Source organism: Anthonomus grandis, chromosome 1 (genome assembly GCF_022605725.1).
Source record: "Anthonomus grandis grandis chromosome 1, icAntGran1.3, whole genome shotgun sequence".
Taxonomy (NCBI): Eukaryota; Metazoa; Arthropoda; class Insecta; order Coleoptera; family Curculionidae; genus Anthonomus; species Anthonomus grandis.
Window position 1 is genome coordinate 41,750,244 of NC_065546.1, and position 27,888 is coordinate 41,778,131.

General features: G+C 33.1%; 3 protein-coding genes across 7 annotated transcripts; 1 reads left to right on the forward strand and 2 right to left on the reverse strand.

Annotated features, from left to right (window-relative positions):
• Positions 1-142: 142 nt before the first annotated feature.
• Positions 143-14,378, reverse strand: LOC126736369 (zinc finger protein 33A-like). 3 transcript variants are annotated; one of them, XM_050440706.1, is made up of 8 exons: positions 14,118-14,378; positions 9,141-9,312; positions 8,922-9,082; positions 8,620-8,868; positions 8,113-8,568; positions 6,193-6,332; positions 5,918-6,139; positions 143-843 (listed from the first exon to the last, which is right to left on the reverse strand). In XM_050440706.1, exons 2-8 carry the CDS (start codon positions 9,286-9,288, stop codon positions 603-605), a joined length of 1,617 nt encoding a protein of 538 aa, XP_050296663.1. In that variant the 5' UTR covers positions 9,289-9,312; positions 14,118-14,378; the 3' UTR covers positions 143-602. The 3 variants fall into 3 exon arrangements, with proteins under 3 accessions (XP_050296663.1, XP_050296669.1, XP_050296655.1); XM_050440712.1 differs by lacking the exon at positions 14,118-14,378 and adding an exon at positions 10,137-10,238; XM_050440698.1 differs by lacking the exon at positions 14,118-14,378 and adding an exon at positions 9,723-10,108 and having other exon boundaries at positions 144-843.
• LOC126736357 (transmembrane channel-like protein 7) lies at positions 14,363-21,154 on the forward strand. Of its 2 annotated transcripts, none has more exons than XM_050440677.1 (5): positions 14,363-14,514; positions 14,575-14,773; positions 14,910-15,096; positions 18,121-18,214; positions 18,361-21,154. In XM_050440677.1, the coding sequence occupies exons 2-5, from the start codon at positions 14,608-14,610 to the stop codon at positions 20,269-20,271; spliced, it is 2,358 nt and encodes a 785-aa protein (XP_050296634.1). In that variant the 5' UTR covers positions 14,363-14,514; positions 14,575-14,607; the 3' UTR covers positions 20,272-21,154. The 2 variants fall into 2 exon arrangements, with proteins under 2 accessions (XP_050296634.1, XP_050296642.1); XM_050440685.1 differs by having other exon boundaries at positions 14,375-14,514; positions 14,590-14,773.
• Positions 21,155-21,235: 81 nt separating this feature from the next.
• On the reverse strand, positions 21,236-27,556 carry LOC126736392 (ribonuclease H2 subunit C). Of its 2 annotated transcripts, none has more exons than XM_050440729.1 (3): positions 27,345-27,556; positions 27,089-27,268; positions 21,236-21,501 (listed from the first exon to the last, which is right to left on the reverse strand). In XM_050440729.1, the coding sequence occupies exons 1-3, from the start codon at positions 27,493-27,495 to the stop codon at positions 21,437-21,439; spliced, it is 396 nt and encodes a 131-aa protein (XP_050296686.1). In that variant the 5' UTR covers positions 27,496-27,556; the 3' UTR covers positions 21,236-21,436. The 2 variants fall into 2 exon arrangements, with proteins under 2 accessions (XP_050296686.1, XP_050296680.1); XM_050440723.1 differs by having other exon boundaries at positions 27,036-27,268.
• Positions 27,557-27,888: the final 332 nt, after the last annotated feature.

A 27,888-nucleotide genomic window follows, 5' to 3' on the forward strand; every position in this document is an offset into this window, starting at 1 on the left:
TGAATTATTTATAAATTATATATTCTTTATTGTTTTGTTTATTCTTTATTGCCTTGGTATAAATAAGCCATTAAAACAAGTAATATAGTTACGTAGAATTTATTTGAAGGTGTAAGTGAGTCTACAAAGACAAAGCTTTCAAACTAACATTTCTTTGGTTACTTTCAGTCCTACAAGAAACATTAAGAACAAATGAATACTGAACTTGTAAAGTTTTAAAAAATAACTTATTAGTACAATATGTAATAAATATCATTTGTGAAATGTATAAAAGTACTTATCGTTATCAGTATTGCTTGTTATAATACACTTTAATTAAGATGCTTAAAAAAGCAAATATTTCTGTAGCAGATTTTTTTTTAGTATAAATTAATTGTGCCGATTTTAACCTGAACTGATTCAAACAAATTATAAAATATGGATTGTCATTTCTTCGATACCCTTTTCCCTTGGATGGTTTGCGTGCAATGTGATTCTAAATTCTCATAATTAAGATGATTAATTAGCGCGGGGTTGGGATAATCAAATTCACTTTGTCCCGTAAAACAAAAAAAAATCTGTCACAAAAATATTGATAAACCCTGCGAATTTGTTTGTCTTTTTTAATTGATTACGATAGAGAGATCCACATTTTCCTCAAAAGTAACCGTCTGCGTTTCAGCGTTTTTCTTTATAATCTCTTTGGACTTTTGATTATCGTCTTTAGGTAGTCCGGCCGGATAGGCACACGTGGTTTCCAAGTGTTTATTTAGATAAGACTTAAGCGCGAACCCTTTAAGGCAAAAGGGACACTCGAATCTTTTCTCTTTGGAATGGGTCTGGACGTGAGCTCGCAAGTTCGATCTAAAAATAATATTTTAATTAATAGTACACCGCTGAGCAGAATCACAGTTAGAAGCAGGTACAAAAGTAATAATTAAGAAACAGTAACGACGGTTTCGCGACCATCCTTGAATGCTTTGGCCCTGTTAAACACATAGCCTTACGCAGGCACTCACTACCGAACTGATTTTGCAAAAAATAGACAAATTTGCGTGTTTTAAACGCCTTTCCACAATGAAAAATTAATGACAATACATTGCGCAACAGCGGTCGACACTTGACATTGACTCATGGTCGATCGTTTGACTACGTAGATCACACTTTACTCTTGGATAGAATGGAATCCTATGGTGTAAGGGGAGTAGTGTTAAGCTGGTTTGCATCATTTTTGGCAGATCGCTCACAATATGTAGCAGTGAGGGATAGCTCTGGATCTAGTAGGCGCTCTGAAAACCTTAAAGTGGACATTGGGGTCCCACAGGGTTCCGTATTGGGCCCGGTGTTGTTTCTTTTATTTATTAATCCCTTGTCTCTGGCAATAACACATAGTGTCACCATTTATGCCGATGCTACATCTGCGCTGGTCAGAAAACAGAACATAGAATCAATTGATTTATCTGCGGGAAATCCTTAGAGGAACTTAGCAATTGGTTTATTTTAAATCAACTTTACTTGAACAATAAAAAGACTAATTATATCTTTTGTCATGCATGTCATAGTCAAATAAATAGTGATATTAATTTATGTGTAACGATTGTTTGGAACGCCTAAAATCAGTTAAGTTTCTTGGCTTAACTTTGGATGATTCACTTTCCTGGGAATCTCATTGTGCTGAGTAGCCGATGAAGCTCGGTAGTTTATGTTATGCCATTAGGAACCTTAGGTCGGTAATGGAAATTAATCAACTAATTTATCTATACCACGCTATTATACACTCACGAATTTTGTACGGTATTCAGCCCTGGGGCCTGGGGCTGTACGTAGCATGCACGTCGAGCGTTTATTAGCCAAAAACAGGTGTATTGCCGGAGTATCACCGATGACTTCGAGACCTCTTTTTAGGGAATATAGAATTTTGATGGTCCCGTGTGTGTATATATTTGAAGTTTGCTTATATGTTTAAAAAAATTTTAGTTCCTTAACTGTTAATGGTAGTTTTCATATTTACCTAACTCGTTCTAGAAATGACTTGTCCATGCCTCATAGCAGGCTAGTTATTTCTAAAAAATTTGTATTAAGAATAGGTCCAAAACTATACAACAAATTACCGAATGGTACAAAGATTAGCAAAACCATTTCGATATTTAAAAGAAAGTTAAAGGAATTCCTAGCCAATAAATGTTTTTATAATGTAAATAGCTATCTAGCCGATTAGGCAGTTAAGTATTATAACTTTTTTAACGATGTAATGTAATGTTTTCTTTTTAACCTTTTTTTTTGGATGTGTAATGTTACTTTACTTTTGACTATTTTAACTTTTTTTGTAAGGTACCTGCGGCAAATAAAGCCCGGCGGTCAATAAGGCCCACTGACCATATCTTTAATATTTAAAACTATAACCCAAATCTGACAACGTCAAATTACTTCCCTCCTTAGATATACCACATATTACTATAACGAACTCAAAGGAAGCAGCACGCGGGAATAGTGTTAAATTATCTTCGGAGTTGATGTGTCGCAATTGTCCGTTTTTTAATTCTCGTGTGCCACATTTTCGTAAATTTTTTTGACTTAACGAACTTTGGTTCTACTGTTTGGGTTTCTTACATTCTCTGTTTCACAGAGCATCTTTTGATGTAAAAATATAGTCAAAAAGGTAAATAAGTTTTTAATTATTTAGATTTTAAATAAAAATTGCCAATTCGGATATTAAGGCCACCGAATATAAATGGTGGGCCTTATTGAACGACAAGGTTTCTATCTTTAATTTCTCTCCAGAAGGATACCTAAAATGCCAGGAGAAAGTACAAAACGTGCAATATGGACGTCAGAGCAACTTCAGTCTGCCATAAATGCCATACAAACCCAAACCATGTCACAAAGACAAGTCGCAGAACATTACAAAATTCCGAGAAGAACCCTATGGAACCACATACAATCTGGAAACGCTATAAAAAAGATGGGTAGATCTAACATATTAACAGCAAATCAGGAAAATCAATTTTCGGAAAGAATCATTCGTTTGTGTGAAATTGGCATGCCTTAAACTCCTCTGTTAGTAAGACGATCGGCTTTTAAATTCTGTGTCGATAATAACATTAAACACCCGTTTCACACGTCTAAAGGTGTAGCTGGAAAAGATTGGCTTTACGGGTTCTTGAAGCGCAACCCACATCTTGCTAGACGGAAAGCTCAACTTATATCAATCCTGGAAAAGCTCAAAAGCTCAATAAATTCATAGTAAATGATTATTTTGTCAAGCTCTCTGATATTTACAGAGAAATGATATTGATAAAATGATCATATTTAAGGGCAAAAGATTGAAGCCTGAATGGCAAGATGGTCTGCCACCGGGTTCCCTTGTGAAAATGGCAGAGAAGGGTAGAAGAGTAGGACTGTACTTATCTTTGACGGAGCTTCTAGCCACCTAGATATTTCAATCGTTGATGCTGCAGATCAAGTGGGACTTAGACTGTTTTGTTTGCCGTCGAATACCACCCACGAGCTCCAACCGTTGGACAAGGCTGTTTATCGCTCGTTCGAGTATCATTGGGATCAGGAGCTTCTTCGATATTGGGATACGCATCCAGACCGACGTCTTAATAAAAGCCGCTTTGGTTATATTTTCTCCAAAGTCTGGAGCAAATGTATGATTCTCGAAAATATAGTCAATCGATTTAGAGCCACTGGTATGTTTCCACTGCATCCAAGTGTCATACCTGAATCAGCGTTTGCCCTTTCGTTAGCAACTCAACGTCCTCCAGAAAATATTAAATAGCCTCAGCAGGAAATTAACATAATTCCGGAACCAACAAATGTTACCGTTGTGAGCACTATCAATAATCTGTCACGCGACTATGACTCAGATGACTCTGAAGATCACATGCCTTTAACTACGCTAAAGGAGATGATGAGAAATTCCAAAATAAACAAAAACTCACAAGCTACTACTAACACTACCTCTACTCAAAACATTAATAATGACCATCTTAATAAATCTTTTAAAGAATTACTATCAACCCCTGAACTTTTCGAAAGAAAAACTAACATAGCAAAGAAGAAATCACTTAACTACAGGGCACAAGCAGTGACTAAAGATCTTTTTGCATCAGTTACCAAACCCACCACCAATCCCAAATACCAAGTGCCAAATACCAAGTTGTCTAATGTGTTTCGTCCTATCAATACTGTTCCTACATATGAAAAGGTCTTAGAAGTATGTGTAAAAGAGTAACTGCAGTTCTGTGATAACAACCAAATTATAGTTCCTAACCAATCTGGCTTTCGTGAACGTCATTCATGTGAATCTGTACTTCTGAATATCTGTGATAATTTTTTAAAGGCAATTGACTCAGGTAATTATGTGTTGGCTGTGTTTTTGGATTTTAAAAGGGCGTTTGAAACTGTTGATAGAGATATATTGTTGGGTAAGTTAGAGCACATAGGAATTAAGCTGAACGTTTTAAAGTGGTTAAAGTCTTATTTGTGTAATAGGTTACAACGTGTGAAGTTTAATAATGCTATGTCTGAAACTGTAAATGTCGATGTCGGTGTGCCCCAAGGTATTGTTCTGGGTCCAATATTGTTTTTATTTTACATTAATGATATGGTTAGGGTGGCTCAAAAATCAAATATTATTTTATTTGCTGATGATACTATGCTCTATATAGTTGGTCAAAATCTAAAGCAAATGGTTTGCGACATGAATATAGAACTTGGCAATTTGTTTGACTGGGTTTGTAACAATAAGTTAAGCTTAAATACCACAAAATCAAAATTTTGTATATTTGGTAGACGGTCGAAGACATCTTCTATAGACATTGAAAGTGTAAGTGTTTGTGTGGATGGACAGAAATTAGTCCACCACGAAGCCATCCAAAATATCTGCTTCTAAGGAGCCGATACCGTCATCTTCAAAAGGTATTGGAAGAAGGACTTCAATTACGGACTCTTGGTGTTGTTTTGTTTGCCAGACATAAGATAAAATCGACATGAGACAGTGCATAGCGTGCGGGACTTGGTGTCACGAAGCGTGTGTTGGCTTTTCACAAAATGATGATGACGACTTTATCTGCCTAAACTGCTCCCAGATTTTAATGGTCAAATTTGTTTCTTGGTTAGAAATGTATTTTTTCCGTTTATATTTTTATTATTTGATGAGCCTTTTTAACCGACATCATTAATTTAATGGGGCCTTATTTACCGAACAGTTGGATAATAAGGCCCACTTTCATATTTTTTTACAAAGCTTGTCAAAAGCCTAATCAAAATAATAAACTTTTTAATTAATGTATTATTTTGTTAAAAAGGCTTCATATTTTCAATATTTGGAGTGTCCTGTTTTTATTTAAATTTTTGATAACACAATAAAGCATTTTTTCCTTAGCTGGGCCTTATTTGCCGCAGGTACCTTAATACATAGTATGGGTGGATATTTTTGAATTTTAGTTATCTAGGTAGTTAGCAATATTTCTTTTTAGGTCGAGATTATAACATGTAAAACTATGACGAAATTCATACACTTTGTGTCTGTGTGTTTTTTTTTTGGATAATAAAAGTTTTGATTTTGATTTTGTCAGCACATGCGCTGCTGACGAAACTATGCCACACTATTCCCAGCTTTCACATACTTGAGCCACGACCTTCAAAACATATATGCGCGCCATCTACAGCATTTGTCTCCATCACATCTGAACCGCCCTCGTATATATTCCCTCTTGCTTTTTTTGCATAACTCTTCTAAATCTCATTTTCTAGCAAAACCGTAAGCCGAATAGAAAAAATTAACTTAATTTAATACCCTAAAAATACCAGGGAGTGTCAAAGAGGAGACGCCGTCAGAAGATGCGTCTGTAAAACTTTTTGCTTATTTTAGAATATTCGATGTAATTTGAATACAAACTTTAAGACACAATAAAATAATCAACAAGCCTACCTATCAGCAAAAGCTTTTCCGCAATAAGCGCACCCATAAGGTTTTTCTCCGGTGTGTGATCTAAGATGCCCCTGCAGGAGCCACGGCCTTGAAAATTGTTTGCCGCAAATATCGCACGAATGAGCAAGTTTATGAGTGAGTAGATGCATCGCCAGTGCTGGCATCGAAACGTAAGCCTTACCGCATGTATGGCAACGTTTCGCTGAATTTGAATCCAGGCTTCTAAAATATAATAAATTTTAAATTCCAATTTAAAATAATTAAGATGGGTTTACCTATGGGTTTGTTTATGCCTAGAGAGGTTGCTCGGGGTCGCATAGCATTTTCCGCATTCAATGCAGCAGTACTTTGATTTCTGGAGCGTTTCTGGCGGTTCTTCTTTTTCTTCAGCTTCTCGCTTTACTTTGTAATATTTCTAAAATATAGTTTTAGTATGTTATAAGGGGTATAAAATGGGTTTTTGGGTATTAAATAGATATGGGGAGGTGTTGTTTTTTTAATATTAAAGAAATATGCTTAAAATATGTCATAAAGGGGCATTTATCTTCTGGGGAAAAGTAATTAGGGATTTCTAAGAATAAAGGAACATTTTTTTAAGTGAAGAATTAGATGAGCAAAATAGTTTTGGAACTGTTATGTTAGACGTCACATTTTTTTCTTATGGCACATTAAGTTCTAACTATGAAATGTTTCAAGACAAAGACAATTATGTTAAAAATAAAAAAATATTAATTTTTCACCATTTATACGAAAATAACTGAAGATTAAAAAAAACTGAATTATCATGTACAGTGAGGGACAAAAGTATTTGAACACTATTACTTCTAGAAGCAATTGATTAATAATTACAATAATTGTTAAACATAAGATTTACCCTCTTTTCTCATGTTAATAGTAATTTTACGTTCAGATTCTGTGGTTTCTTGACCTTTACGAAGCATTTTAACAATTTACTGCCTTACCATCTGCATAGCAAAAATCAACAATGTTTATTTTCGTATTGGTTATTAGCCTAAAATATTTGTTGAATTTTATTTAAATTCTTCAGTCTAAGGGGCCTAATCTTTCACATTAGGAATTAAGTGTGTCAATATTAAATTTAATATATTTTTTTTAATTTTATCTTTATTTTGCTAAAACGGTTTTTAAATTTCTATTTATTATAAGTATCAAGGGTGATATCTATGATATAAATATTTTAAAATACGTATTAATTTTGGCAATAACAACACATAACTTCCAAAAATCATAGTGTGCCAATACTTTTATCCCTCACTGTATTTTCCTATACAAATTTAAATTATGTGCGAAAAAAATTAAAAGTCCTCGAATCTATGATGGATTTAATTATTTACATATTTTTAATTAATTTCTGGGAAAAGCAACTAAAGGTCTGTAAATATGAATGAACATTATTTTTTTTGACATCAATAGATAACTCTTAACACTTAATATATTTTTTGTAAAGCACCTAGCTGAATAAACAGCTGGATGTAAAAAATGTTGCATGTTAAAAATTTTAAATGTAAATTTTTCACCATTATTTCGAAAATAACCGAAGATTAAAAAAATAGTTAATTATCATCTATTCTGCTCTACTGCTTTAAATTATGTGAGAAAAAATTAAAAGTCCTTGAATTTACGACATCCTGTACATGGGCTTAAATATTTACAATTTGTTTATTTAAGTTCTGTGAAAAGTAACTAGAAGTCTGTAAATATGAATGAACATTCTTTAAGTGGAAAATTAGAGGAGCAAAATAGTTTTGGTACTACTTTTTTTGGTGACACATTTTTTTATCATAAGATTAAGTTTTAACCATGACATTTCCTAAACTATTTTAGGCAGTTTTATTTTTATGATTCTACACAAAGACAAGACTGTTAAAAATAGAAACATCTGATTTTTCCATCATTTATTCGAAAATAACCGAAGATTTAAAAAAAAACTTAAGTATCATCTATTTTGCTCTTTAGCTTTAAATTACTCGCGAAAAAATGAAGTCCTTGAATTTGCGACACTCTGGTACATGGATTTAAAAGAAATGATTTTTTAAGTTAAAATTTAGGAATAAATATTTCTTATAAAAATACCTTCTCTCCCTATAGGGTTTTGATGCCTAAGTAGCTCTTTTTTAGGTACAGAGTACATGGTAATTGCAAAATAACTTTAAAAGTTACCAGATAAAACGTACCACTTTTTTGGACGATCTGGCATTTAACTTGGACGTAGAAAACGTTTTCTTCGCAGGTGGCTGTAGACTGAACCGTTTCTGAGTCGTATTGCTACCGAAAAAGCTTTTATATGGCTTATTTTCTAGTTTAAAAGCTTTCTGATCAGTTTTGTCACTTGAAATTGAGCAAACGTTTATTTTCATCCTATTGCTGTGAATTTTTTCAAACGGTTTTGCTTCATCAACAGATTGCTCTTCAAATTCAGATTCAGCAGAGATAGTTGAACTGACAGCCGCCTGGGAATCAATAACCCCAGTTCCTGATATATATTCAATATGGTCCCGGGGCTCATCTATCTCAGGTGATAGAGGCAAAACGATTAGATCCTCTGAATCATCTAGAATAATCGTTTCTACTTCATCTGAGGTAGAAAATCGTTGAAGCTTGCCAACTAATATGTCATCCTTATTGTAAGCCTATAAAGTAATAATTGAGAAAAATGCAAAAAAAAATACAAGAATGCTAACCTGATAAACAGCTTTTATATCGGAACTACACTCGCTGTTTGGTGGACTAAGTGGTAATGCACGTTGAACTTCTAAAGTAAGTTCTTCGCCATCTTGTACTAAATAAAGCAAATTTGTCGGCTCTTTACTTCCGATTAAACTTAATCTGTTTTCTGAATAGAGTTGACGTTGATTAGAAGGAACGTAATTTGATAAAGTTTCATTTATAGGAGCCATATTAGTCAAGCCATCTCCAGGACATAAATCCTCCTAGAATTCATATATAATTATTAAACCTAATCTATATAGCATATTTGGTTTACCGTTCGGTGCATTATTACAACTGGAGAAGGCAAAGGGGGAAGACTCTGAGAAAGCGATAGCAAATCGTGTGCTGCTTCAGTTTCTTCCACGCTTCTTGATATTAGATCTTCTTGCAAAGCGTAAGAGTTGTCTGGATTCTTGGATATTTTGTCCATATTATCTGGAATAAATAATCATTTATAATATTTATTCCAGTGAAATATGTAAATCTTCAGTACCTTTTTGCTTGCATAATGGTAAAATAACAGGGGTTTTGGCTGATAAATTTCTTGAGGTGTTTCCAGTGTAACTGTGATCCATCGCTTTATGTTCATTTAAACGCTTTAAAGCAGGACTTCCTTTTTTTAAAATGTTGCAGCAAGGCATCCTGCCAAGTCAAAGTGTGATATGCTAAAAATGATAAAATATAAATGATTTTTTCTAAATTCATAATTAAAGTTTTCTTAAATACTTACTTTAGTTTTAACATTTAAATCTACTAACTAATCATGATTTCTCATTCACACGTATAGTACAGGTGGTTGAGTGGTTGAAGTGATAAAAGCTAAGCAACAAGTTATTTCTATTTTGAAAATTACCTTTTTTTCGAAATTTACAACCAAATGACCCATATAACTAACCCAGGAATATTTAACATCTAATTACACACATTTGCCTAAGCTTTCTTATGTAATAATAAGCATTTTTAATTGTATTGAAAGCCGCTTTAATGATTTATTATAGCAGGATGCGCAGAATGTTTTCTCGTTGTTAAAAAGAAACTGGGCCAAATTGTCGGGTTTTTTGTTTGGTCTACTTACTGAGCTATAAAAGATGTTCACGCGAGGGAAAATAGAAAAATTCCATTAGTAACTTCGATGTATTGTTTGTGCATAATATTAAAAACTAGGGATGATGCAGACTTACAATGCGCGCGCTATGCATTTTCTGTCTCTGGATCAATAATACTGGAAAGCCACCACCTGTTTAACCCCAGGGGTGAGTTGCAGCGTGGGTGGGGAGTTCAGTTAATTTTAATTTCAAGGGGTTATGAAAGTAGAAATAGGCTATTAAATATATGAACACTACTAGAGTTTGTATGTTTGTCAATGTCACATTATTATAATTCAGTTTATCATAAAAGTTACTCTTCCACACAAAAACTTATTTGGTTTACCAATACCTTTAAAAGCGAATAAAACCGAAAGGAGAGAATATTTTTGCTATTTTGTTACCTTGATTTAATCGAGAATGTCCACTTCATCTTGCTGAAAAAATTTAAATTATTTACATTTACGGTGGAAATCGTAATGTACTATCATGCCGAAAAAAAAAACTGGGACAGCAAAATCTCCTAAATCTCTTGGTCTATTAGAACAATATATTTTGATATTGTCAAAGTTAATTTAATTTGCCGAAAATCGATAAGAAATAATAAAATTTTTGACAACATATTTGAAAGAAAAAGTCAATGTTTCCTCAGGTTTTTTCCTAAACAATTTTATTTCTAAAACTTTCAGCACAAACAAGGTTAACATTATATTTTAAAATTATTACTTATTATTTGTTATATTTACTGTTATTTGACAATTAGTACAAGTATTGAAAACTGGAAGAACTTGGGAACTAATAGCATTATTTTGTTGAATATTTTCCAAACTAATAATTTTATTTATATGACAATAACTAATATTGGGGGTTACTGCAGTATTAGAAATATTAGATTTACTTTCTTGATTTTTTTCTGCTGTGAAAATTTTATTTGCCACTTCTTCCTTATTAGTAAGAGACTCTTCTATATATCCTTCAGCGACGTTTGTTGATTTCCATCCACCCAGTCTCTTTAAACTAGTAATATCTCCACCAGAATCAACAAGCATTGTGGCAGAAGACCGACGAAAGCCTAGGCCGGTATATTCTTTCGAGTTTGGCAAATTCAAATAACTGGCCACTATTTTAGGCATGTTTCTAAATTGGTGAATTCCTACTACTTGTCTACAACCTTTTTCATATTGGTACTTAAGAAAAAGCCACATTCCCGGACTTCGTATTGCCAGTCTCGGCTTGTGCCTCGACTGGCAATTTTTACGATCGCCCGGGATTGTTAAGCTTTTCCTACTAGGTATACAATATAGTATTTATGACAGCCCTGTCAACAAAATCATTCTTTCAAAATGCCTGCATTATCTCCTCAACAAAAAGCGATAATATAAATTCGTCTGATGGATGAAGTTATGAGGAGCTTATATGAAGAATCGCAGAAGAATTGGGCATTAGTAAAAATTCCATTTCCTTAGCTAAGGCAAAAATTGCAGAATATGGAGCTATTGTAAGAAATCCAGGTTCTGGTCGACCAAAAATTATAAATGACATTCAAGATAGAGAGTTAGTTGGCTTTCTAAGAAACAATCCGTTTGAAACATAAATAAAGATAGGCGAAAGAAGACACGCATTTTCCTGGTTCTGCTAATACAGCTCGTAGTAGGATAAGAAATTCGGAAATTAAAAGTTGATGTGTAAGAAATAAAATATTTTTGACTGAAGCAAACAAACAGAGAAGATTAGAATTTGCCCATCAATACGCACACCAAGACAACATATGGGAAACGGTAATATTTTCGGTTGAACAAACCTTTCAGTCGTGCAATAATGGCAAAATCCGCGTTTACAGGCCTTCTAATACCAGATATGATGAAAGATATACACATAAGACTAATCAAAGTGGACGTTTAAGTATAAACGATTGGATCTGGATTAGTTTTAGAGAACCAGGCGTTTGTCAAACAGTGCAGGGAACGCTTAATGCCTTAGGATATTGCAATTTCCTGAACAATGTTATGATGCCATCCGTTGGTGTAGTCTATGGGCAAGGTTTTATCTTCCAACATGATAATGCTCCTATACATACAGCCCGTATAGTTCAAAACTATCTAGACGAAAGACGAATTCAAGTTTTACCGTGGCCCTCGAAAAGCCCTGATATCAACCCAATTGAAAACGTTTGGGGTAAAATGGCAAAATATATATATAAAGATAACTTTAGGCCTAGAAATCAGGATGAATTACGCCTAATTATAGATGACGCATGGGACCAAATAACCGAAGAATATACCAGAAACTTAATTTTAAGTATGCCACGACGTTTGCAAGCTGTAAATGATAACGACGGTGCGCTTACTAACTATTAATAATTTTTTATTCCACATTATCAAAAAAGATATTATGTCATATAAGAAGATATATGTGTTCCAAATAAAAATAAATATCGAAAAATAAAAATGTTTTGTATTAATATTATTATTTAAATATGTAATTATTAAGACTCCAAAAATTCAAAATGCGTAAATATGCATACCATACCCAAGGAATGCGATTTACTATGATAGAACAGGAGACAATTCCCTACTTAAATTTTAATGTCCCAGTTTTTTTTCGGCACGATGGTACATGAGACGGAAAGAATTTTTAATGTTCGCTTTTCTGATCGTCCAGTATGTCGAAAGTAGATTGGCGAGATAATTCAGAAATTTACCGCAACGGGTAGCGTTACCAGGTCTGCGTCATTCAGGTCTTGCGTCCCTAGCTACCCAGAAGAAAAATAGGTGGATATTATAGCAGCTATGGTAAGAGATCCATACGACACCTGTAATTTACCTTCTGCTACTGTGAAAAGAGTGTTTAAAAAACATAAATTTCATCCGTATAAAATTCAAATGGTTCATCAATTGACAGATCATCCTGATCGACGTATGGAATTCTGTGAAGTAATGACCAGGGACACCACCTTGCTTATGTGAAGAACATTTGTTTCAGTGATGAACGTACTTTTTTTTTTAATGGTAGTGTTCATAGATAAAATGTCCGTTATTGGAGCTACGTAAATCCCCACATAGTTCGCGAAACACGCACACAATATGTGGGCGGGCATATAGAGAAACACATTGTTGGGCCTCTCTCTTATTTATATTAAAATTTGACAGAGGACCTTTACTTAAACATGTTGGAAAATGCAATAGAACTACTGATCCTTAAGATTATTGAAAACAATCCTCATGAATTTGAGTTGCACTTTAGCAGAAATGTTGAGAATACTTGCCCTAATCGGTGGATTGGTCCCCGAGGGCCGACCGAGTGGCCAGCTAGGTCGCCTGATCTTACCTCTGGACTTTTTTTTATGGGGCTACTTGAAACAAAAAGTCTACGTCACCCAGCCAGGATCTATCTTCGATCTACGTCAAAGAATAATTGATGCATGTCGCAATATGTATGTTGCCACTTTCCAAAATGTTCGGGAAGAGTTCTTCTATAGATTATTTTACTGTCTTAAAGTTAATGGTGCACGTTTTCAACAACTTTTGTAGTGAAATGGTTACATTTCTGTTTTACCTAAAGTTTAAGTATTTTAAATAGAAACAAAAATGCCAAAAATAGGATTACGAAGGCTGACATTTTGCTTTGGGTAGAAATAATGACTTAATATTCTAGGACCATAAAGCATTCAGTGGAATTTTCAAACGATGTATCGCATGACTCCCCTTTCTATTTATTTTATTTTTCAAAATGGCGTCCCGCTGCCATTTTGATGTTTTGCAAAATGAGCTAGGGACCAAAAAGTAGGTTGCTAATGATGTGCACCAAATTTAAAATTTTTATATAAACGCATTCAAAAGATAAGAGGTGGGAGGTACAATTAAGTTTTGAGATCTAACTAATCTTTTATAACTATGAAGCATTGCTTCTAGTTATAAAAGATTAATTAGCATATCATACTTATACCCATATCATACTATAGACTCCCGCTCAGCGAATTTATCTATTATGCTCCTAAATATTTCTGTTTTTTTACTCCACATATTCTTTGTAATTAATTTACTAAGTTTGCACGTGGCATTTAATGCGGATTAGAGCGCAAGACGCCTTAGCATGTGTGTACACAACGATTTTAAGAAAAGGCACAGATTAAACTGGCTACACAAGCTATTAAACAAGCTTCTTGCGTAGCTAGTTTAATCTATGGAAAAGGTTTTACGGTTGACGTTAATTAGCTGTTTTTATTGCCAACCTAAATAATTTATTGATAAATTACTTAGATTGAAGCGATTGACTAAAGATATATCTAATAAAAAACTATAATTCTTTAAATTTTGCGAAAACACGATAAAATCAAACCACACCCACCACAACAAAATCAAAGTGAAAATTAAAATGCGAATTACCTAGTAACGCTAAAATGGTTTACGGGTGTCTACACAGGCGTTTTATCTTAATTCGCATTGATGGTTGTGTGTAAACATGGTAAATGCAATCATAGAAAATATGACTTTTAGCCTAGAACATTAAATGCCTTTCAATGTTCTAAGACCTTTACGAAATTCTTGATTCCTTCGAGTAAAATGCCTGGTACGGTCCTGTCAACTCCACACGTTTGACGTTTATGATTCTGACGGTTGACGTACGATGACGTATTGGAGTGGGAGTTTCGTCATCAACAAAACAAAACCCTTTAAAAAATATACTGTTACAATTAAGTGATTAAAATGAGCATAATATTAACTCGAAAACATAATAAAACGTGCTTTATCAGTATTTATTAACATGTAACGTCGTAGTCAGGTGAATATCCCATTTTTTATTGTATTCATTATAATTGCCGTAATTTATTTATTTATTAAGTCTATGGTCCTCCAGTTTGGTAGCAAATAAAGTATGTCCGGAGGAGAGAAAAAGAAGAAATGCACTCGATCACGGGGTTGGGAGGAGGCAGGGGCAGAATTTTACCAGGAAAGTTATCCTGGGGATGCAGATATGGAAGCAATATGGAAAGATCCCAAGAGGTTGGCTACTTTGCTGCCGAGCAAGCAAACTAGAGCAGGTACATACATTTTAAACTAAATATACCATAAAGGAACATTATCAAGTTTTCATTCATTTATCTTGTTTATTCCCACTATCATAATCAGTCAGTATAGGGTCTTAGTAGCAGTAGTGCAACCAATTTTCTCTTTTAGTTGCTGCAACTATTCGACTTAGAACAAACGACACAAGAACCAGTAGAAGCACAAGAACTAATAAAAGCACAGTACGAAGACACACACAAAATAGGTCTCACAGAAGAGATTCTACAGTTCATAGAAGGGCTTCCACAATTGGTGGAGATGTGCAAGTTTCTATGTTGCCAGATTTATCAGAGATGAGGTAAATGATCAGAGTATGTTTTAGAGAAAATTAAGCTTTATTACATAGTTTGTTCTTGAAATATTGGTGCTGAAGGATGTTTATATATCAGTTTCAGAATAATATTTGTTTTATTGAGAATTAAACATTTTTTCATTAATTCTTGTTCCTGACCTATATTCTGATCAACCAATTTCATTATTAACACTATTTTAAACTTATATCCTCTTTTACTAGCTGTGACTCATATATTGGTGTTCACCTTTTAAAGTTTATTTGAGATTTTATTAATGCGACTCTTTTTAGTTTACAAGACTTTAGGAATTACTACTTAAAAGAAATAAATAAACAATTTCATTATACAAAAAGAGATTTTTTAAAGTTTCCTCAATAACACTTTTTACTAACAGATTTAAATTACTATTTTACTGTCCTTGGGAATATTTTCAATATAAAAACTAAAATGTTTTCTTGAGTTTTCTGTCACAGATCTGTGACCTAGGGATTACCCATAATATTCAACTCTCATCAGCAATCTGGTCCCCATATTATAATGTACCTGGGTCTGTCATTGAAAGAGTGCAAAGAAAATTTCTCTTGATTGATAGCATATTTATTGGACATATTTGATGAAATCTTATGCCTTCCGAACAAACATTCTTTTGGCCCTGATGGTATCCCATCTGTTTTTCTTAAAAACTGTGGGTGCACTCTGAGTAAGCCTCTGCATCACCTTTTCAATCTTTGCTTGACATCAGGCAAATTTTCTGATTATTGGAAGGTAAGCTTTTTAACTCCAATTCATAAAAATGGGGATAGAACTGATATTTGTAACTATAGAGGTGTGTGTATTCAGTCTGTAGTTCCTAAACTGTTTGACAGGTTGTTTTCTGTGCGATTTTCGTGGCACTGTAGGCGATTGCTTAGTGATCATCAGCATGGTTTTTGTCAGGGTAGATCTACGGTGACGAACCTGTTGACTTACCAGTATGATTTGATTGGTGCTTTTGAGAGGTCTGTACAGGTCGATAGTGTGTACACAGACTTCTCGAAGGCCTTTGATAGGGCTGGTCATGAACATCTGGTTCAGAAGTTTGGGGCTATGGGCCTTGGTAGGACTTTGGTCGAGTTTTGTCACAGTTTTTTGACTGGTCGCACACAGTTGGTCAGGATAAGTAATTATATTTCTAATGGTATTGAAGTATCTTCAGGCATGCCTCAAGGTTCGCATATTGGACTGGTCTTTTTTAACTTGTTCATAAGAGATTTGAGTGATGTAATTGTTCATTCAAAACATCTTGCTTTTGCTGATGATTTTAAACTGTATAAAGCCATTGAGTCATATCTTGATGCTGAGCTACTTCAATCAGATTTAAATAGTGTCGCTGAGTGGTGTAATAGCAATAGTCTGGAACTGAATGTAAAGAAGTGTGTATGTATTTCGTTTGGTCGTTCTAATAAAATTATTAATTATCAATACACAATCAACAATAACGAACTCAAGTCAGTTGATACAGTTAAAGATTTAGGTGTTCTTTTTGATACCAAGCTAATTTTTTTGCCACACATTTTGGATATTATTAACAGGAGTATGCATAGTCTTGGTTTTATCACTAGAAATAGTGTACATCTTTCACCTTATTGTTTCAAATTACTTTATTACTCTTTGGTACGTTCCTTGCTTGAGTATGCGTCTGTAATTTGGTCCCCTTATTATGATTCTCATATTGAACACCTTGAGGCTGTACAAAGAAGATTCTTAAGATCCCTTGCTTATAGAGCTGAAGTTAATATTTTTCGTAATTATTACATCGACTATAATGCTATCAGTGTCCAATTTAATATCCCTAATCTTGAAGTCAGACGGCATTATTCTGATGCTTTAACGTTTTATAAGATCTTAAATGGTTTATATCATTGTCCTACCATCTTGGAAGCAATTCCTTTTAACACCTGTCAAAGAAGGATCAACTCTTCTATGTTTCGTTTACCCTTTCATTCGGCCAACTATGGGTTTTTTTCTCCACTGACTAGGACTTTGCGTTTCTTTAATGAAAATAGTTTGGATCCATTTTCCGGCGGCTTACGGTCATTCAAATCAAAAATAAATAATCTTACACTTTAACCTACGTTCCTTGGATAGTGCTAAGTTTTTAGCCCTGTTGACTGTTTTTTCAGAGGTTTTATCTTGGTATATATATATTTTTTTTGTAATTCTAGTATTGTATTTATATTGCTATATTGTCTAGTATTTTGTATTATCTATTTTGTTTTTGTAAACTGGCTCTGCCGTATATTGAAATAAATAAATAAATAAATAATAAAACTCTCAGAATGATACATGATCTTAACTATGGCATAACTTCTTTATCTACATCATTGTTAACTGTAATCCCTTTTCTCTAATAATTGTCTTTATACTTTACCTAGGCATATTATAGACAAAACTTCTTACTGACAAGATGTGCTAATAAATAATAATAACCATGCAAACTAATAAAATAACACAATCAAAGAATAAACAAACAAACCTAAAATACAGTAATTAAAAAAATACATAATTTTTACTGTTTATGAAAAACTGGTTCAGGTACAAAAGAAGTCTAGATTAGTTTGCTGTTGAGGAATAGGCATATTATAGACAAAACTTGTTTCTGACAAGATGTGCTAATATCTGTAATAGTAATACCTGAACCAGTCTTTCATAAACAGTAAAAATTATGTATTTTTTTAATTACTGTATTTTAGGTTTGTTTGTTTATTCTTTGATTGTCTAATTTTATTAGCTTGCATGGTTATTATTATTTATTTTAACAATTTGTATTGTTGAAAGATAAATAAATTAAAAAAAATAGTATACTGTATATTATAGCTTTTGTCTATTAAGATAATTATACAATAATATAAAAAAAAACATTTTTCACTAGTTTTTTTTGTGATTTAAGTATTTTCAAATATTTTTAAAAAACACTTGTGTAAATAATAGAGATTAATATCTATCTTGCTATTTATAATTGTATACAAAAATGTATTATCTTAATACAGATCCAATGAAGAAACAGCCTGGGAAGAAATTATGAAAATTAAAGAGTTACCAATTCCAATGTCTAAAAAAAGGGAAGAAAAGGCAAAAATTATGGTAAGTACTTAACTGCTAGATATAGAACTACTAGATTGCCATTATTAATTACTTTTTCCTTATATTTCCAATAATTTGATGCCCAAACTATTATGACAAATTTTTTTGCCAGACAATTTTATTATAAGATTTATCAAATTTTACAGAGCGAACAACACTTAAGGCTTCAGGGATTCGAACAATTCCGTTGGAAACGTAAAAAGGCATGGCAACAATTCACCACCAGGATAACCGAAACATATCAAAAAATGGAATTGTGGAGGCGAGATCTGAAACACATTGAGGGACATTTCGGAACTGGTGTGGTGGCCTTTTTTCGCTTCATTAAGTGGCTACTATTTCTTAATTTGTTTATTTTACTGTTAGTTTTATTTCTGATAGTTTTACCGACGATTTTCTTGGATGATAGAAAAGTCGATTGTGACAAACTGGAAAATTGCTATGACAAGTATTTTTGTGGTATAAATAAATCGCATATGGCGTTAAGTATCATACAAGGTACGGGTCAACTGGAAGGAACACCGCTTTTTTATGGCTTTTACCCTCATGAAGTAAAGAGGTATTCAATTATTAACACTGATATGTACTACAACATTCCTTTGGCATATATTTTGACCACAGTTACATATTTTTTAATATCTTTAGTAGCTATTGTTAGGACTGGAGCGAAAGGATTTAGGGAACGATTGGTGCAAGGTGAAGGTCAGTTCTATCAATATTCTAACCTGATTTTTGGGGGATGGGATTTTTGTATTCACAACGAAAAGAGTGCTAGAATTAAGCATAAAGCTATATTCACTGAATTAAAGACTCTGTTAGAAACGGAACGTATGGAAGAAGAGCGGCAAAGTAGAACGAGACAAGAAAGATGGAGGATTCTATTTTTAAGGTTTCTAGTTAACTCGACTGTTTTAGCTGTTTTAGCATTAAGTGGTGGGGTGATCTATTTTGTTTTCAATTATGCAACTCAGCAACTAAAAGATTTAAATGTTACCAACAATGAAACGAAGATGCTCCAACTTTTGTATGAGTTTTTACCCTCAATTTGTATAGTAGCCCTTAACATATCTGTACCATTTATATTTCAATTTTTGCTTTCGTACGAACAGTACAGCCCTCTAGTACAAATCAGAATGGCGTTAATACGAACGGTTTTTCTACGACTAGCGGCTCTACTTGTCTTTTATGTTTCTATGTACAGCAAAATTCGGTGTGTCGATACTGCAGTGGACGCAAACCAAGATTCTTGCTATGTTTGCGAAGGCCGGCCTGAATGCTGGGAGACATTCGTTGGACAGCAAATCTACAAGTTGCTTTTAACTGATTTTGCAGTTCAACTAGGGATAACGTTTGTTATAAATTTTTTACGTAGCCTGCTTGCAAGGCATGTAGGAAATAAATTCATTAGATTCATAGGAGAGCAAACTTTTGATTTGCCTAAACATGCTCTCGATGTTGTTTACACGCAAACTCTTTGCTGGATAGGAATATTTTTTGCACCTCTTCTCAGTGGCATAGCTTTTGCCATATTTTTCTTACTATTTTATGTCAAGAAGTTTGCCTGTTTAATTAACTGCAAGCCCAGCGGTATAGTATATAGGGCCTCTCGGTCAACATCAATGTTTATGGTTGTTACACTGGTCTCATATGCGGTGGCATTATTCCCGATTGCTTATACTTTCTCAGAAGTGACTCCTAGTGTTTCTTGTGGTCCTTTTCGAGGGTTAACGAAAATCTGGTCTCTGGTAGAAAACGCTTTTATGGATACTCCGCAGCTAGTTCAAAATATAATTAGTTTCTTAACTACCCCCGGGTTTACTTTGCCTGTATTTATTGTACTGCTCCTACTGTTGTATTATTACACAGCGGTAAATTCGGCAAACAGACACATGGTAACTGTGCTGAAAAATCAGCTGGTTTTAGAGGGTCACGATAAGAAGTTCTTAATAGATAGACTGTTAATGTTTATAAAGCAAGAAAATGACAAAAGGGCAAGGCTAGCAAATCGTATGATGGACGGTGATACTATCACTAACGTAAGTAGTATTCAATCGTAGATCTTGTATATATGTACATATTTTTCGGACCCAAGTGACCAAATTCCGCTTAAATTTTGTCATCCATATAAATGTGATATTTCATTAAATTATAGCATAGGTTTTAAATTAGTTTTCGTATGTGTGTTTTACCTTTGCAATTTGTTATGATTGAATGCTTACATTTGGATTTCTTCTAAATCACCCAAACTAAAAATGTAGGAATATTCGCTCGAGCTTTTTATACCAAATCACCAAAATTATCGTTTTTCAGGGTTCCATCGGTAGATATATTTAGATTGTCGTTCGTCCATTGGTATTTTTGGGTTGCAATAAAATGCTTTTTTTAATTTTAAAATGATAAACGATCTCAATGCCAGCTTTTTTTAAATAAATTTTACATGTGTTAACTGTAAATATTACCTTCAAGAGATATAAATTGGAATGTCATATTGATTTTTACCTACTTATTATAGCAGAAACGTACATTTAAGCTCAAAAGTATTATAATCCAGTGCTCGCTTAACGTCCATTTGTCAAAGTAATTTTCCCAAAGAAAGCTCTACAATAAGTACTTGTAGTACCTAAGTGTTAAATAGTCCCATATACTCTTCCATGAACTAACTATCCACTACATACTGTATTTATTATTTCTAAGTATTTTACGTTTCATAATAATTATGACTGACAAAATGTTTTTATATACCTATAGTCATAAGCTCTTTAAAAACTAAATTAAGCCATAATTTAAGATTACTTGATGTTTACTATGTTTAATTAATGTTTACTACTTCCAATTACGTTACGAACTATTCTAGTCTTCGATTATGTCTTCGGTACTGTTAAGTAAATATTGATTTGTATTTATTTTTATGATTTAAATAAATATTTTAAGATAATAAATAAAAAGATAATTTTTATTTCTATAGAAGATAACAATAATGGCTCAGATAGGAGTAATGGTAAAAAAATAATAAAATGTTACTATATTAAAATAAGTTTTTAATTCACATGATGCAAAAGTACTCCTAAAATATGATTGGTACAAAAACAAACAAGTATATTTTTACAAATTCATAGTAAGTAAGTCATATATATTGATTTATTATAGTCGAAATAGCACTAAATCTGAAGATTCCTTAATATCTATCAAGTAACAATAATCACAACAGTGAATCAAGGCACTTCAAAGTTTCTTAACTTCCTTCTGCAATAATGCTTCTTTTATTCTTCCACTATTGGACTGTGAAGCTAAAACAGGATAAAAAATCTATAAAACTTACACAAATGTACAAAAATCCTTAATATAAACTTAAATTAGAATAATACATAAAATCTTAATACTGTTCTTCTCTAATAAAATATAAATATTTTTTTTTAATAATATATGATAAGATACTCTATAAAGAAGTCAATGTTTAAAGTTAAATAAATGTACTTTATATATTAAATAAATGAATGAAATTCAGAATCTAAAAACTAAAGAGAAAGAAGTACAGCTACAAGTGGATTCATATACTAGGGTAAATGAGGAACTTTCAGAGAAGATAAAAGAGCTAAGTGATCTTAATGAAAATTTGATTAATACCATTACAACGCTTAAAAAGGAAACTGAATATCACAAAAACAAGATTAAGAATATGCAGACAGAGATTGAAAACTTAAATTGTGTTAATACGCACATGTTAACATCAATTAAAACTCTTGAAGCGGAGAAGGATATCCTGTCTCTAAATAGAAACGCTAGCAGTAACTTAAAAGATTTGACGACTACCAATTAAAATCTACAAACTGCTTAGCAAAAGCGCATTTCAACCCACGAGCAAAATCAAATGTACTAATTTATGGTGATTCTAGTGCTAGAGGTTTCTCTTCTCTCAGGTATTCTGAGCTCGTCATACAACACCTGTGGTTATGTGTTTAGTAATGTTACAGCCCAGACCTTATGTAATTATGCGTTTCCTCTAATTGTTAACTATACGAAGAATGATGTTGTTGTTTGTCTTGATTTTTCTTGTACATTGCCATCTTTTTCCCAATTAAAATCCTTGCTATCAATGGGCAGGATAACTAATGTAATTGTTTGTATTAAATGCGATTTTAATAAGTGCTCAAAAAGTAGATATTACAATACAATTCATTCTATGAATTCTTTCATCTGTAACCGGAACTTTTCTGTGAGAATAATTCTATTCTATTCTATATCTATGTGCAAACTTTTATCTTTATATGTTAAAAATACTTTTCGGTCATCCAAATTAGTATTAGCATCTTTAGGTATTAGCAATAGTGGGATAATCAGCGATACACCCTTGATCGAAGGTAGGTCTTCGGTTACGCCTCAACTAGACCAATCTATAGACACCCTTGCTATTGGATCTTCTTTTTTAATAGAAACTCCCACCATAATCAAGTTGCCCTAGCATTTCTTAATGTTCAATCTGTGCGTTCAAAAGTTAGGGAATTAGAACTATTTTTAGAATCGGTTAACTTTACTAGTGTGTTAATTCTTGTTAAACACTGGTTGAGGTCTGACGAGCCTATTGATATCCCTGGTTATGTACTAATTTCCAAATTTTCACGCAAGCAATATACACATGGTGGTACTCTTATTATGTTAGAGAAAGCTTTTTTAACTAAATTTGTGTTTATTACTATTGACAGATTTGATCATCTATTGATTGAAAAGGTGTGCGAGTTTTCTATTGTATTTAGCAGTAAGTTAAATTTGTATATTTTAGGATTATATCGATCTCCATCTGGTAATTTAGATTTGTTTTTAGAAAGGTTGGAGATCCTCTTAAGTGAAATTTCGGTTAATGCGATGTTGATTCTGACTGGCGATCTTAATGTAAATTTTTTAGACAAATCTAATGGATCAAATCGAATGCTTTTTAATCTGTTAAACTCATTTAATTTTAAGATGCACATGGATCAGCCAACCCGGATTTCAGCATTTTCTTCCTCACTGATAGATTACTTCTGTACGAATTTTAACCAACACGAAAATCAGTGTACAACAATCAATGCCAGTTTGTCTGACCATGAGGCAATAGTGGGATTAGTAAAGCTTAATAGTGCAGCTAATGAGAATAAGTTTGGACGCGATAGACTTTATACTAGAGCTAATTTCCGCAAATTCTCTTTGCTTTGCAATATGTCAAGTTGGAATAATGTATTGACTACTGTTAACCCACTGCATAGCTTTCATCAAATAGTATTAAACAATTTTAACACTGCTTTTCCTGTTGTCAATATTAAGAAAAGAAATAGAAAACCTTGGTATACTAAGGGTTTACGAGTATCTGGGAAAAAGCAGAAAAAAAGGAAAAAAAGCTAGAAATTCAGCAATGTGGTAGTAGCCGAATCTTTCTTTTTTGCCCCTACAAGTGTAGAAGAGCTTAAACAGTTAATGGTTAATATTAAGAATAAGAGTTCATCATGTTGGGATGGGCTTTCTCTTAAAATATTTTCTGCTTTACCTCTTGTTGATTTGCAAGTCTTGGCCGAGTCAATTAACTTTTCATTTATGTCTGGAGTTTTCCCAGAGTGCTTAAAAAGAGCAATGATTATTGCTCTTTACAAGGGTGGCGATCGCGACTGTCCTAACTTTAGCCAAGATAGTTGAACGGCTCGTTAAGGTGAGGATGGTTTAATTTTTAAATATGTTTGGCCTATTGCGTCTTCAGCAGTACGGCTTTCGTGAATCTGTGAGCACAAATGATGCTATCTTTAGCTTTCTAGAGCACCTGTACAACCGACTGAATGTTGGTGAAGTTGCAGCAGCGGTATTCTGTGACTTGTCCAAGGCATTTGACTGCGTGAGTCACAGAGTGCTGCTGATGAAACTGGAGCTCTATGGTTTCAGAGTAACTGCCCTCGAGTGGTTTCGTTCCTACTTATCAAATCGTGTCCAGGCTGTCAAATTTAATGGTGGTATCTATAAGGAACTTAATATAAATGTGGGTGTTCCGCAAGGATCAGTACTTGGTCCTTTACTTTTTCTCATTTGTGTGAACGATCTGCCACAACTGCAGGTAACTGGCAAATTTACATTGTTTGCCGATGATACCACCATCCTCTGGCACGACTCTGATGTTTCTCAAATGAAGGCCAATATAAGTGCAGATTTGTTAAAAATAAAAGACTGGTGTGATGCAAATTTTTTGACATTTAATGTGTCCAAAACAAATATCCTTAATTTTAAATGTAATACAAATGATATATGTTTAAATAATGAAGCCATCACCATGCCACCGTTCAGTAAGTTTTTGGGTCTTTCCATAGACAAGTGCCTTAAAAATTTGAAGACCATATTGTGAATGTATGTAGAAAAGTCTCAACAGGCTGCTACGCCCTAGGGGTTATTGCCACCAGTCTTAATTTCTCCATCGCCAGATCTGCATACTTACACTTACGCGATTATCGAGTCGCACCTTCGATATGGAATTTGCTTTTGGGGCTCATGTTCAAATTCACTTTTTAGTTCAGTGTTTGCACTCCAGAAAAGGGCCATTAGATATCTATGTGGAGCCAAGCCTCGTGACTCATGTCGCCCGCTTTTTGTAAGTCATAATATTTTAACCCTGTGTTGTATTTTTATTTTGGAAACAGTTTGCTTAGTTTTTAGAAAATATAAACAGGAACTCCACTTAGGAAGCCACTATAATACGCGACAAAATTATTTGTTGAGGCTACCCATTCCTCATTTTGAACTTGTCCATAGCTCTATCATATATTGAGGTAAAAAGCTGTTTAATAAACTTCCACTAGAAATAAGACAACCTAAGACTGAAAAAAGCCTACGTACAAGGACGAAAATATTTCTTGCTAGTAAAGCGTACTATAGTTTAGGTGAATTTTTTAATGATTAGCATTTAAGTATTTTTCAAAGTTTTATATAATTTTATTTTATTTTAAATTAGCTTCTCGGTTTTATTCCTTTAATGTACAGTCTACAGGCAGTACAGTACAGGCTTTGTCTACAACTTCTATGTTTATATTGACAATAAAGCATTTTTGAGTTTGAGTTTAGAAAATGTATAGTAGTGAAAAGGGTAACCACATTGCAACGCCGCTCGATCGCATTGGTGATTCTACCGACACAAGGAATCTTTACCAGTGACGTCGTCAAAAAATATTTACATGATAAATATATATTAATAATAGATTATGCTTTAAATATTAACAATATTACCGTTACAAATGTTAACAAATTACGAACTCTATGCGTTTTTTTAACGTCTTCATTGGACTAAAAGTACCGATCTAATAAAAAGCATTTTTAGGGAAATTAAATGTTTTATAATTATTATACATTTCATAATAATTCAACTTTTTGCTTGAGGTATGGCCGTTCTAAGTTTTTTTTCGTTTGAACATGTTATTTTTGCTCTTAGACTGGGATACATCTATTTCTACTTTTTATTTTTAATCCAAAATCCAACACAAATAAGTTAAATTAACATTATTATATGTGCTAATATATAGCTGAAAAGTTCATCATTTGAAAATGTATGTAAACTTCACAACAGAGCATCAGTCAATATTTTTGTAGATAAAATACCCCCTAGTCTCTGAGTACATGTTGAACTCAAAATTGTTGTTTACTGACTCTAGTCATTCAATATTCTAAGCATAAAATTGGTGGGTTAACCTGTTAATATTTAATAGCACCCAGCCATTAACTAAGAACAGAAAATTTATTTGTTTTAAGACAAATTTAATCTGTGCCTGTAGTGTGTCAGGAACACACCTCTTCTGGAATGCAATTACTCGACGAATATACTTTTATATCAGGAAAAGAAACATTTTATTGACAAAGTCAAAACTTTAACTTGATTTCATTGACTGTTGTTTAACTGTTTTCAAGATAAACAACAAAACTTATTAAGATGTCATGAATGCAGTCCTATTTAAATACCTATGGAACAACTTTGAAACATTTAGAATTTTCTGCATTGTTTTTGCTGATGGAAGCCAATAATTTCAAGAGAATACTCACAGTCAAAACAAGCAAGTATATAAATTTTAGAAAATTTAAACTACAGCGAGTTACAATAATATAAGCTAAAGTGGTGCCCTGAATATGAACTACTAAAAAACTAGATGAAAATAATAAACTAAATGTAAGTAGAACTCTAAATAAACTTAACTAATTAATGTAACTTAAAAAATATGAGCAAAACAGTACAAAAACTATGAGAATAATTAACATATTAACTTTTATAATAATGCATTATAGTCAAATTACTTAATGACTAAATTAAATCATTGTTTAACATTATAACACATTTACAATTTGCTATGTATACAATTAAACAATACCCAACTAAATACATAAAAATAATTAAAAAAGAAAGAAGGGAATTGGTAAATTTAAATGGCTAATATTATATGCTGTAATCATGCATTCTTTTTATCATAACACTACAAGGGCTTAAGTAACATTTAAGGGACTGTAGAACTAATGACGAGGAATTTAGGAGATAAAAAAAAAATTTCGATACTTTACTAACTTTCACAGACAGAAAAACTCCTATGTTAATTGTTAGGCATTCCTTCAGGGCAAACACAAGAAATCAGGTATATACATCTTGTAAATACACCAATGTTCAACTCTATACTGCCTAACAAAAAGCCTTGATTTTTTTCTGTTTGCCCTGAAGAAGACCTAAGAAGAAAAATATTTGAACAGCTTGGATTTTTCTTTATCCAACTAAACCCTTAAACCTCAAAAAATTATTGATTTCAATATTAAAGTATAAAAGATTTAAAACACATACCGCTTCAGCAATATCTAACCAATCCATTGCTTTCAAAAACACATCATTCTTACTTGGTATTTTATCCCAGTTCCAATAAGTGATTTGATTAAATTTATTGACAACATGGAACTTCCTTTCATCTTTTTCTCTGGTTGGTTTAACACTCTCATGCAGAACTAATCCAACATAACCTTCAGAAAGGTCCAACTTCTTTCCCTTTAAGGGATACCCTCGAAAAGATGCAGTGAGGACTTAAAATAGGATATTTGTTTATGAATGGTGTAAAAGTTAATGCTTAAAGGTTATAAAATACTTAGGGTAACTTACTATCTGAATCGGTAGTCCTTACGTAGGGCTCAAAGTAAGAAGAAACTGGGGCATCACAGTCCGCCTGAATTTTAAAAGGGACACTTTGGATTCTGCTATTTTTAAAATTTTGATCCAAATTATTTTTCCCGCTATAAATATGAATTGCCATGTTTGTTGCTTATAATATTTCCGTTTTGTATTTTGTTATAGGAATTTGTGTCCTCCTCATCCGTGACGTTCATGACATTGACATGATAGATTAAAGCCAGAGCCATATTTTAGCGAGTAGGCGCCTTATCTGGTTGCCTTACGATGTCTTAAGCGTTACGTCATCATATTTTTGGCTCGAATGACGTCATGTCTAATAGCTGTCAGAGTCTACAGAGAATATTTGCTACGTTTATATGGGTTTTAAACTCATCTTGAAGACGGACCTGAATCGTGACCGACATTATAATGGCGAGCAAGTGTCTCAAGAGCAAAATGACCTCTGGCCCAGATCTAATTCCTAGTTTTTTAGCTAAGGACTGCTCTGTTGCACTTACAGACCCTCTGCTTTACA

Coding starts and splice junctions, on each gene's coding strand:
- LOC126736369 (XM_050440706.1), bottom strand. CDS start 9,288: ATGCCTTGCTGCAACATTTTAAAAAAAGGAAGTCCTGCTTTAAAGCGT. Junction 6,333..8,112: donor CCAGATCGTCCAAAAAAGTG/GTACGTTTTATC, acceptor ACTATATTTTAG/AAATATTACAAAGTAAAGCG. Junction 6,140..6,192: donor AGGCATAAACAAACCCATAG/GTAAACCCATCT, acceptor ATTATATTTTAG/AAGCCTGGATTCAAATTCAG.
- LOC126736357 (XM_050440677.1), top strand. CDS start 14,608: ATGTCCGGAGGAGAGAAAAAGAAGAAATGCACTCGATCACGGGGTTGG. Junction 14,774..14,909: donor GAGCAAGCAAACTAGAGCAG/GTACATACATTT, acceptor TTTCTCTTTTAG/TTGCTGCAACTATTCGACTT. Junction 15,097..18,120: donor CCAGATTTATCAGAGATGAG/GTAAATGATCAG, acceptor ATCTTAATACAG/ATCCAATGAAGAAACAGCCT.
- LOC126736392 (XM_050440723.1), bottom strand. CDS start 27,495: ATGGCAATTCATATTTATAGCGGGAAAAATAATTTGGATCAAAATTTT. Junction 27,269..27,344: donor AAGGACTACCGATTCAGATA/GTAAGTTACCCT, acceptor TCCTATTTTAAG/TCCTCACTGCATCTTTTCGA. Junction 21,502..27,035: donor GGTTAGATATTGCTGAAGCG/GTATGTGTTTTA, acceptor ATCCTGTTTTAG/CTTCACAGTCCAATAGTGGA.